We start from the raw sequence: 12,617 nt of genomic DNA, 5'->3' as shown, positions 1-12,617 counted from the left end.
TACAACCTGATGTTTTGCTGGCTCAAGCTAGAATCATCAATGGCATTTTTAAGATACAAACTCAATGGAGACTATGATTACAATGACTTCCAGAACAAGGACAATTACATGCACGGAAGACAACAGTGGCACTCTATGGTGATGTTTTGTGATTATTGCTGATCGGTAGATACGATGGCATGCCAAAATTTATGTAGAATTACACCATTTCTGTTACAGTTCAATGGGTTTTGTAGCACATGAGCCACTTCTAAGAATAGTCTTTGTGGTTTACAATTGGATCTATGTAGTAACTTTGCTTTTTTACACCTGATGAAATGGTCTTTATCTAAGGCATGTTGGGCTAATCCACTTTTTGGTTGCCTATATCAAATATATTTTTTGTTATTTTTTTTTCTAGTAATAATAGTCCATCCTGTTTGTCCGAAGTATAGGATCCCACATTGACAGGGAACGCTGTAGACACCTGAGAAGGAGAGGATCCTGATGGTCCTTAATTTTTCTGAGGAAATTGGAGACTTTGTCCAGAGGTTCATAAACTGTTCTGATTTTGTGTTGTCTAAGGAGTGAGCCTAGTTTATTTGCTGTACCTTTGATATAAGGTAAGGACGTGATGTATATGTAGTCTGGTTGGGGGGGGGGGGGTCTTTTTTAGAAGTTTAGCAAGGTTTTTTTTTTTTTTTTTTTTTTTTTTTTGATGTAACTGTTCTGTTCAAAATAGTGTAAGTATAGCCTCTTGTTCCAGATGAAGTGCCTGTACTGAGGACAAAATTCATTCTTCCTTAGAGGCTAAAGTTTTAAAAATTTCTATTTTTTGGGTAGGATGGTATGGAATATGAGTGGAGACATATAAAGTAGCTGATATTAGCATTTGAAATTAACATTTCCAAATAAGAAGATGCTATGTCAATGTACCATAAAGTTAGCATATCAAATACATCTAATTTCCTGCTTATTTTTACAATATAAATGAGACAATGCATAGCTCATTTCAGTTACAATGTTATTAATTAAACTAGAATATTTTTCATACCTCCATATTTTCTTTAAGTCTTTCTTCATGACTAGTTTTGTAGACAACAATTAAATTATTGTCAACATGGTACCTTAAAAGTATCTAAATGAGAAAAGAAAAAAAAAAACAAAAACTATATAAACCAAAATTAAATAGGAATTTTTTTTAAGTAATTATTATTATCAATAGACCTCCATGGAGTCAAGACTGATCATGAGAGGTCATACTCTCACATACGCAGCTCATCATACATCAACTTAAATGCATTCACTGTCCCTATCAGTGGTGTCCGGTGAAAGTGGGGGTGCTGCATATAAAAACAAAACATCTGTTCAAATTTAACTACTAGTTTGTCATGTGGCAATCTATCGAATGCCTTTGCAAAATCTAAATATACTACCGTATATGTGGTTATCCTAATGGCCATGCGCTTCGCAACCATATACCTAGGAAAGGAGTGTCCTGGGGTTCGATTCCCGTTGCCGACGTGAGGAGCTTAAGGATCTTTTTCAGACATAGCCAAGTTAGCCGGTCTTTGGTGTGAACAGTAGGGTTTTTCTCGCCAGTTTATCTGGAGTTTTTCCTCCAGCAAGCAGGTAAACCAGCCCCATGAACACACACACAGAGCTACAGCCATGAAATAGACTAGGGGGGGGAATAGGGCTAGTCACCTTATCCTTGGGATGGGTGCAACTTAGAAGGGCTTAAGCCAGCTCTGTAACCAGCCAGTAGACCTAACACTGGCCTGTTACAGAGGAGGGAGAAGAAGAATACACATATCCCTTGTCCAATGTATTCTTCACCATGTTATGATAAGTAAGCAGATTGCTAAAACACAATCTTCCTTTAACAAAACTATTCTGCCCATTAAAGAGAATCCACTGCTGTCTACCCAGTTCTAAATCCTTGTAATCACTAGCTTCCCCAACACCTTGACCACAACTCCAGACAAGAAGATTGGCCCATAATTCAAAGCCTTCATCTTATCATCTCCTTTATGAAGTGTAACAATTTTGCCATCTTTCCATCCTTTGCAACTTGGGCTAATCTAAGACTCTTATTAAAAATGTACATTAAAGCTGTTGTTAACTCCCTAGAACATTCCCTCAAGATGAGCAGTGATAAACCATCAAGTGCCATGGCCTTGTTGACATCAAGTTTACTTAATTCTTCATATAACTCCTGCTCGGTCACCATCAGTGGTTCCTTCCCCATTCTCAATGCTCTCAAGTTCTGCATTATGTTACAATCACAAGGATGAAATACTTTAATGAACTGCTCATTGAACACCTCTACTATATCCTCTTTGGTGGTCATCATTTTTCCTATATTGGTGACCAACATCATCCAACTTCCCATAATCATTCTTCCTTTTACTGGCCACATATAAAAAAAAAAAACTAACTAGGATTTCTTTTAGTGTTATTTACTAACTACGGCTCAAACCACACTTTTGCTAACCTTATTAAGTGAGTCACCTTCCTTGCTTGCTCTTTGTATACTACTCATGTAACTGATTATCTCCACTCATCTTGTGTTGCCTTCAACTCTTCAGTCATCCATTTTACACCTACCTTATTTAATCGCTTGACTTTTGGAATACACTTATCATTGCCTCTGCCAGATACTCCTGAGTAGAGACTAAGCAGCATTGATTTCCTTCCCATTTAATTCCTCATTCCATGATAACTACCAATACCAACTCTTTTGCTTGCATACTCCTCTTATCCAATGCTTCAACCATCCTGCTCGTTCTACCTCCTGAAAAACAGACCTTGTGCACATTTTCCCTCACCACATCTCTTATCATTGAATCTCTGTACATTGCTATTCTCAAATCATTCAATATTTCTTTCAAATCTTGTCCCTGTTTCTTCCTCACATTCCCACAATTCAAATCTATGCAAATCCATAATTCTCCTCATCAGTTCATTACTCATGTGTTTAATCTCTTACCTCATCTTTACCAATTCTTCTTTCATATCTTCGATTAGTTTTCCAGTGCCCTTTACACAAATGCCATTTTTCCTACCTTGAACATCCACTGCCTTACCACTCACTGCTGCTAACTTGCCTCTGACTGTCTTACCATCTACACATGCTGTCTTACCAATCAACATCACTAACTCATCATTTTGCCCACTGCCTTACTGTTACTATTCAAGCACTTAGCTGTACTGTCAACTCTGCTTACTCCTGTAGCTACATCCACGATCTTTTGCCCACTACCACTTACATTCAATGATATCTCATAATCCATAAGTATGCTACACTTCTTACATATCCATACTCTCTTATCTCTCCTATTTATCCTCTCCACATAAATAAGAAGAGGGGGGGAAAAGAAAGGGAAAGCTACTAAAAATGCAAGTTTCAGTATGAGTAGATTTTACTTCTAATATGATAATTATTATTTTTTTTATTATTCAGGACCCCATGAAGTCACAAGAATCACTGTGCAAGCCCATCTTAGGCAATGCAAAGTATCATATCATATCATACCATTCCATATACAGAGATAGAATATCTATATGCAGTGGTGATCTATAAGGGGCTCGCGCGAGCCCTTTGTTAAATTTTTTGCAAATTTGCGAGCCCCTTGTTCTTCTTGTTTACTTTTTTATTTTTCAAAAAAAAAACAAAAAAAAAATAGACTAACAAAAATTAGTCTATTCGGCAGTGTATAGATTATTTGGAATTATTGTTTCAACTCCTCTATAATGAATGCACCCAAGTCTGAAAATAAAATAAGTGCATGCACTGTCTTTACCGTTCTCCCTTCTGGTAGCCAATCGTATGGTAAAACTGTTGATTATCACTTGAAGTATAAAAACCAAAGAGAAATAACGTATTTCACTATTATTGCATTTAGATAATATTTATTTATTATTTACAGATTGTTTGTCATAAAAACTTCTATCATAAACAAAACAAATTTATTTTGTTTATAAAAATTGCAGACTACTGCATATGTGCGATTATAAAAGATTTTATTCTTATTATATTTTGATAGTTAAAAAATGTTTTTCTTATGTAAGATAAATTAACACGGATGATTGTATGCAAATATTTCATGTTTAGATCGTGAAATATAAAAATGATAGCCTTTACATGTTGATTGACCCCTCATACTTTTTAATTGGCATTTGTACACAAGCTGTATTAATAAAAGTTTCTGTGTGAAATACAGCGTTTTTTTGCTCGATGATGCGAACCCTTTGTTAAAATTTCCTAGCTCACCACTGTCTATATGATATACAAATATATAAATATAGACTATATTTGTATATAGAAATGTCAAAAACATTAGAAATAAAGGCAATGAGTTTGTGTCACTGATTGACTCAGTCTATCTGAAGAGTGTTGGTATCAGTGAAACTTAGTTGATAGAGGAGGATGTCCTGACAAGAATAGAAATTAAAGGATATAGCATATTCTGGCAGGATAGAAAAAGGAAATGGATTGGTGAAGTGTTACTTATGGCAAGAGATGAACTGTGTCCTCTAAGAATAGAAAATCAGAGTGAAAATGGCACTGATGTTTTCAGAGTATATGGTGTAGGGTAGAAGTAGAGAAGAGAGAATATTTACTGAGATGTTGCTATATATTAGGAAAAATAGACAGTGATGAATAAGAAACGTTTAGGCAAATTAGCCTGAAAAGTGAAAAACAAGTGAAAGAGGAAAATCGACTTCCTCATATTTACACGTGTAGAAGAAACAGTATAAAGTAATCAGGAAACTGAATTTTTGGAATTATAGACAGACAAATGTCATAGGCAATATGTGGTGGAGGGAACACAAGGATGAAAAGCATTTCAAATTTGGTCATAGGGACTTGTTCATTAAAGGAGCTGATTGTGAATCAGGTATCATACTTTCCCCCACAGTTGGTGAGAGTGCTCATGTAGGATGGCTTAGAAGATTAATAGGTATGCAGAAGTATCAAGAAGGAAGGAATTTATGTGCAATTATAGTAACCTATTAACAAACTTATAGTCTGTTATAGGTGATGATAACAGACTTAAAAAAACTGCTTGGAGAAGTATCCAGATAAAAGAATTTGAGAAACCAGTTAAGAAATATTTGTTAATAGCAATTGCATTCTGCATACCTTGAGTAAAGAAAATAAAGTGATTCAGAGTAAAATGAACGATCAGGAAAACCAAACAGCAATTGCAGATGAAAAAGAGGCTATTAAAGACAGAGAAGGAGAGAGAAAGGTGGAGAAGAGTTGCATGAGGAATAAAAGACTCAAGATAGGAAGGTGATTGGTATAATAAGGAAAGAAAATTAGAATATGAGAGAAGACTAGCATTGTGATCTAAGGAGGATTCCAGATGTTCTTTCATTATTTGGCCACTACGAGGAGAAATGGCTGTGGGCAGATGACCTTCCTAGCCTGGAGATGGTAATTAGGTGACCAATGCAGATGATGTAGTAGAGCTATTTAATTATTACTTTGTTTGAACCTAGTGACACAGGCTTTATTCCTAGAGGAATAAGGAAGGGTGAAGGTTTAGAAATGAATGAAAAGGATGTATTCTGAATATTGAGCATTCAAGATTTCAATAAGGCAGTGGGGGACTAGATCAGATTTCACCATGTGTGAGTTCCTGAGGTGTGGAAGAAGGATAAAATAGTGCCATTGCATAAGGGAGAGGAAACAGTAGAATGGAGGTATCAAACTATAGACCAGTTTATATTTCTTCTGTGGTTGTTAAAATTTTGGAAAAATTAGTAAGAAATTTTTTTAAGGGGATACTTTTGCTTTAGTAATCCAATTGCCTTTTACCATTGTGTCGGAAAAAGTGATGAGTCATCCCTTTTTCTCACTCAACGTTACGTTACCTCAGAAGGAAGGGATAAGGACATGCTTATGCCTCCTGATGGGAAATGTACCGAATAATGTCCCAGGAAAATGTAAATAACCAGATGTGTAAATTCTAAGCAGTGTCAAGATAGCCCATATGTTTATTGAGATAGTAATTGTGAATGAATTAAAGTAGAAAGTTATGTAATATTAACAAGTAAATATGTATAAGCTAAGTACAAGTTTTAAGACATGTGAAGACAGTTTGTAGCCATGGCATCCAATCAGCTGCCGCTGTGTGCGTGACGACACCGCCGAGTGAGGGAGCTGCTTCGGAGTATAAAAGTTTCGGCGGGAGTTCTAATCGCTCTCTTATCTCCGATCTCTGATTGCTTGTGTCTCGTCTCCGAGGTTCGTCGGCACTTGGTGTCCCGTAGGAGAGCTACGTAGAGCTTGCCACCACGTGTAGCAAGGATCTCCCCTTGCTATGCATGTTACATCGGTCAAAGCTGCAACTACAATGTATTCAAACACATTAGGAGAAAGAGCCGCTGGTGAAATCCACGTTAGCATATAGGTCTGTGTATGAGTGCTTTCGGTTCGTGTAGAACAAAGGAACAAAGCCCGCCATCAGAGGAGGTACAGTGAACAGATCAGAATACCTAGTCAAAGCAAGAATGGTAAGCGAAGATTTTCTTATATTAATGTAGGATTAAAGTATCCGTGGAGTAAAGAAACAGAAGTTAAGAACACGCGCTGTTTACGTGTTGTGCCGCAAGAACAGTCTGCAATTTGGACACTTGTGTCGACTGTTAAGAAGAAAACATATTAGGCTCCAGCCGAATAGGAGGCCGAGCTCCGAACTGTTTAAGTAATTTAAGAAAAGTAATGTCATATGATCAGAAAGTGATTAAGTGTTAACAGATATTTTGGGGGAGAGAATTAGGTAGAAATAAGTACTGTTGTCCTAGAGAATTACATGTCAGATTTATTGAATTGTTTAATGTTTACATGTAGTGTTTCATGTATGATATTATCAGGTAACTTAATTGTGAGAGTCTGAGGATAGATATATGTACAGAAGTGAGGAATTTATGCCCAGAAAAAAGATCATAGTGCAGAAGTTTAAATGTGTTTAATTAAGTAAGGGGAACCCAGACTCTTTTAAGGTTAAGAATTTAAATAACATGCATACTTGTCTTTGTGAAATAATAAATGTGTTTCTTTTTACATAATCAATTGAGTTTGTCATATCTTCTGCGGATTTGAATTACCGTTTGGAAAATATCGTACTGTGCATTTAAGGGGGAAACCAATAGTGATATGAGAATAGGGACCACGACTGCATACATCTTGATCCCTACACTTTCTTTTAGTATTGTTGAATAATGTATCAGAATTTAGTTGCCGGCTGGCGCAGCCTATAAACTATACAAATTTGTCGGCAACTGAAGTCTGAGAGTAAGAGATACAAAATTTAATGTTAAAAATAAAGTAAAAAGACAATTAAAGATTAAAATTAAGAAAGAAAAATGGGGATATAACACCACAGAATAAAATCGGTAGATGAGGGAAAGACACACACTGTAATTTTTTCTGGATTATGCAAAGCAGTTAATAGGGGTGACATTTCTGGACAAATGCCATGGAGAAGTTTGGCAAATCTCAAGCGGTTGCACTTGATATCTCCAAGGCGTTTGATCGGGTCTGGTACAATGGCTTACTAAGCAAGCTGCTATCATTTAGTCTATCTCAAGACTTCTGTAGTTGGATTGCAAGCTTTCTGTCTGAATGCACACTATGTGTGCTGGTGGATGGTTCCTTATCCTCTCACCATTTAACTAATGCCAGGGTTCCACAAGGTTCTGTCCTCTCACCAACCCTCTTCCTACAATATCAATGATCTACTTCAGCTGACCTCCAACCCAATACACAATTTTGCAGATGACAGCACATTGCACTCTTCCCATTCATTTGATAAACCTTACCCTACACAACTCACTTGAACCCAGAGAACATCCCTTAATTCTGATCTCCAAGCCATTCTCCAATGGGGTTCAGATAACCTTGTCAACTTCAATGCTAGTAAAATCCAGTTCTGTCTTATTTCTCACAAAAAAGAACCATTTTCCCTCAGTATTATTTTTGATAACACTCAAATTACCAGATAAGATGAGATTTCTTTTCTCTTCTCGGAATTACCTTGACATCAGGCCTCCCTTGGCATAAACACATTACAACCATTGCATCCTCAGCTTCCAAAAAACTCGGATTTCTCTTTCGCTCAAGAATTACTTCACCTCTAAACAGCTGTTAACCTTATACAAATCACAAATCCACCCAGCTATCGAATATTGTTCTCACATTTGGAGTGGCGCTCCTAAAACCTCCCTCAAAATGCTTGACTCAATACAGAGGTGAGCAATTAGACTGATAAATGACCCTGATCTCTTACCAATCTCGCTCCCCTCACTTTCACATAGATGTTTAGTCTCTGCAATTTGCATATTCTATAAATATTTCCATGGAAAATGTTCATCTGAAACAGCATCAATGTCTGTACTAAACCCATTAGAACACGTACAGCTGCCACCAACATCCTTTCACAGTACACCTTCAAACCAACAGAACAAGTTTCTTCTCTTCCTCCTTTATCCCTGCAACTGCTGTACTATGGTTGATCAACCAACCTCTTGTGTATGGGCTCAACATTAAAAAAAAAAAAAAATAGAAAAAAAAGTGGCTTTAACAGGCATTTAAGCATCCACAGATCTTCCAAGTATCCTTGGATTTCTTAACCATGATATGAGGATAATGCGGTTACCCCTATACCTCTAAGTATTCTTGTCTGTAAATTGTGTGTGTTCTACTGGCCGGTTTGCCTGGACACAAAACTCAAATTTCTGGGAGAAAAAAAAAACACTCTACCTCCATATGAGACTGGCTAACTCACCTTTAGTTGAAAGAGATCAGATATAGGTTTTTTACATCACTGATGGGAATCAAACCCAGGTCTTTCCGACCAAAGGGCTTTCTTTATACTGACTGAGCTATGGAGGCTCTGACAGCTATTTCACATGCCCAAAATTCCTGCTTACTCAAATCATCTGCAAGTATGCATATCAACTGCATTCCTCATTATCCATACTATCTTTGCATCATCAGCAAATATCTGTATGTTGTCTGTCAAATCCTTCCCCACGTCATTAATATACAGATTGAATAGCAATGGAGGCTTTGACAGCTATTTCACATGTCCAAAATTCCTGCTTACTCAAACCATCTGCAAGTATGCATATCAACTGCATTCCTCATTATCCATACTATCTTTTCATCATCAGCAAATATCTGTATGTTGTCTGTCAAATCCTTCCCCACGTCATTAATATACAGATTGAATAGCAATGGACTGATTCTTGTGGTACAACAATGGTTACCTTAAATCTTGCAGCATACCCATATTCTCCACATATCAATTTTTGACATCTGTCAGTTCTGCCATCCTTTTATCCAAGTCTGTCAAATCCTTCCCCATTTCCATATTCTCCAATTCATGTAACAGCCCTCCATGCTGTATTCTGTAAAAAGCCTTAGCAAAAAAAGTCCAAAAGTATGATGGTGGATCATTCTCCTTGTCTAGTTCAATGGTAATATTGTTATAGAATGTGAGCAAGTTTCTAAATATGAACCGTAACCAACTTTACCAAAATCTTCACCACTACTCCAGAGATGCTAATAGGTTGATAGTTGACATTAGTCTTTGCACTACTCTTGTGCAATGGAATTACTACATATTCTTTCCACTCCTGTGGAATCTTCCTTGTTCTGAGACTCAAATTACTTAGTCTAGCCATAAATACTGTTACAACTTGAACAGCACATACAAACCACATGTATAATATGCATATAGCAGCACTAAATGTTCGAAATCCCCCCCCCTTTTTGCCTTAACACATGCCCAAAGTCCATGAGGCTACATATCAATGGTGTGTAGCATCCAATGGAAACACTGCTAATAGTCACTGCAAATCCACCATCAGGTTGGCAATGCTGGGGATATTCTTGCAGGGTACTTTCTCAAGCTCTGATCACAATTTGAAGTTCAACAGATTCAGATCAGGACTTCTAGATGGTCATATGTGGTCAGGCATATTCGCCTCCCACTGCTGTGTGATCCTTGCATTGTGTGCAGGGACTGAGTCCTGTTGGAAGGCCAAATGCCTACAATGAAACAGAATGGTGCTGTTCAGGGACAGTACCACAGGTTCCAGTATAGTGTCTTGATACATTTTGGTGGAGGTTTTGACCCCTTTCTCACAGAAATGCAACTTGGATACTCTCTGACAAGTTGTCCCCACCAAACCATCACTGACATGATGTGATGACTTTTCTGAATTCTGAGTGCTAAGGCATGTGCTGTGTGACAATCCAGGGCATATACCCAATTGTTTTAGAGGTTAAACAACTCTTCATGGGTGAAGAGGATATCTCTGTGTCTATTATTTGCATATTGCTAGAGAAGTGCCTTTGATTTTATCACCCTCTGCTGCATAAGCTGTGGCGTTAGGAACTGTCCAGTAGAATGACGATAGGCTTTCACCCCAGGTTATCAGTTAGTACACATGACATCGTTCTAAGTGAAATGTTCATCTCTCTCACAACATCACTTTCTGAGTTCACACAGGATTATGGTGGAGGTGTGCCTTCATTGCCCTCACAAGCTGTTGAGTCCTAATGCAGCATGATTGACCCGTTCTTTGGCAGTCAGATATATCTTCTCTATTGTTAGAACAGTTAATAGTCTCATACACAAACATCCTACTGATTCCAAGTGTTTTCAGCATGTTGGTTGCATTTTAACCTTATGAAGTGCTATTACACAGCTCTCATAATCTCCCCATTGCATGTTAATCCATACAGCCAGACAACTCTCTCTCTACTGCTAAACACATGTGAATATGGACTGTGCACAATGCCACTAATGGAATTGGACGCACAATTTTGTGGGGAGCATGGGGTGTGCAGAAATTTTAACAGTATTTATGACAAGACTGTGTATATAGCCTGGTGAAAGAAATAGCCAGTATACAAATAAACACTTTTTTAGCATCCATGCTGATATCACATCAGTCCCTGTTGCCTAGTACCTGACTGTATTAGGTCGCTTTGTGCAAAAGCTTTGGTACCTCTCCGTCATACAGGAGTTTCTTAAACCAGTATATGCAATGTTGCATACACCAGGTTGATAGTTTTTAGCAAAGTGGGCACTCATTAGATGAACAATCTCTTCTGCATGGCTCACCTTCACACCTTCTGCATTCAGTAGAGTTATTCTTTTATATTTATTCTTTGTTTTATTTGCAGCACAACAATAGCATTTTTTTGGGTTGTCTTTAGCTTGCACAGCTGGTTTCTTTACAAGTTCAAAATTAGCTTTCCATACAACAGTGGTGACTTCAGGCCTACATCATCCTTATGCAAATAGTATTCCTTCCATATCATCTTTCTCTTACAAGTCTCTTACTAATAAGATTACACATCCATTTCACTGCTACCCTATTTATATTCTTTAAACTGTATGGACACATTCTACTATTGCTTCATGTATTTTTTTAAATGCTTTTCATGCACTGCTAATATTCTTCCCATCCAACAACCGATATAAAAGAACCCAGCATGGTCCTCAATTGGTCATAATTTCCTGCTTTATAGTTCAACATGTAACCTTTACTGAATGGAACATTTATAAACTTAGCCACTTCCCAAGTGAGTACTGCATTATCACTATCACCAAACTGGAAGCAGAATAATTATGTCTTTAACTGAAACACCTTCTTATGCTATAATCAAATCTCTTTCACCTTGAGTTTCTTCTGTCAAATGCTGCTGGAAGAAGTTACCTCGCAACAGCTCAATAAATTCAGTTTCATTCTTCTCATGAGATTTCACAGCTATCCAAACAAAATTTGGATAGTTAAAGTTCTCCATTATGATTACTCGTCTCTCACCCATCATCTTTATTTGGTGATGCATTCCTTCATTGCTATCAGCTGATCCACTAAGTTTGTAACAGCACCCCACTATGTATTTGATTTTGTTGAACTCCACCTCATACCAGATGGCTTCAAATTCAATGCCACATGAAAAACTGTTATTAATACTATAGTCATGGGTCTAAACATTAACTGGATTCAAACACTACACTTTCCTCATCTCCTATCCTTCTATCCCCCCTATCCTTCCTAAAAATACTGTACCCTTTACACTCATTGCCAGTTAGTATGTCTGCTTCTGATAGCAAGGTGTCACTAATGCCTACAATCTGAGGTCCTGATATATTGATTACGGTAACAAACTCTACCCCTTTGTTTCTGATACTCCTAGCATTCGTGTACAGACATAAGTTACATGAAGGTTTTTTTTTTTATACTCTTCCCTGTAGCTTATGTGACACAGTTGGACAACTTGCAGAGCTCTGTTCTTATCTAATGCTTCACTTATGCAGGCATTCCTTGCACATATTTGATAGACCCAAACTGGATAAACACAAATCATTCTCTCCTCAGAATCATTCCTATGATAATGCTCATTCTTATCATTAACACAGTTACATAATATTGTTACTCTTACTCACAGATTCTCACCATTCCTCCCATCATAATTTAGTTTCTCTGACTGTGTTAGGTCTCATATCAATTAATAATTTTCCAAGATTTCTGATACCCAAAGCATTCAAGTGTACTCTTATAGAAATCCATTCTTCTCCCAAACTCACTCCACACACATCCAG

At 37.3% G+C, this 12,617-nt stretch overlaps 1 protein-coding gene across 2 annotated transcripts in view; it reads right to left on the bottom strand.

Moving 5' to 3' along the window:
* Positions 1-12,617, bottom strand: part of LOC150109448 (aldo-keto reductase 1B-like) — a 212,260-nt gene that overhangs the window by 57,215 nt on the left and 142,428 nt on the right. For both annotated transcript variants that reach the window (XM_090408381.1, XM_090408374.1), the window contains exon 8: positions 1,034-1,117. In XM_090408381.1, the coding sequence (XP_090264507.1) occupies positions 1,034-1,117 (84 nt within the window). The remainder of the gene's footprint in view (positions 1-1,033; positions 1,118-12,617) is intronic.

The sequence above is a fragment of the Typopeltis vanoorti genome, chromosome 2 (assembly GCF_054136105.1).
Source record: "Typopeltis vanoorti isolate ZY-2024b chromosome 2, IOZ_Tvanoo_1.0, whole genome shotgun sequence".
NCBI lineage: Eukaryota > Metazoa > Arthropoda > Arachnida > Uropygi > Thelyphonidae > Typopeltis > Typopeltis vanoorti.
Note: the sequence above shows the minus strand (reverse complement) of the source record. Positions and strands in the feature narration are given on the sequence as shown.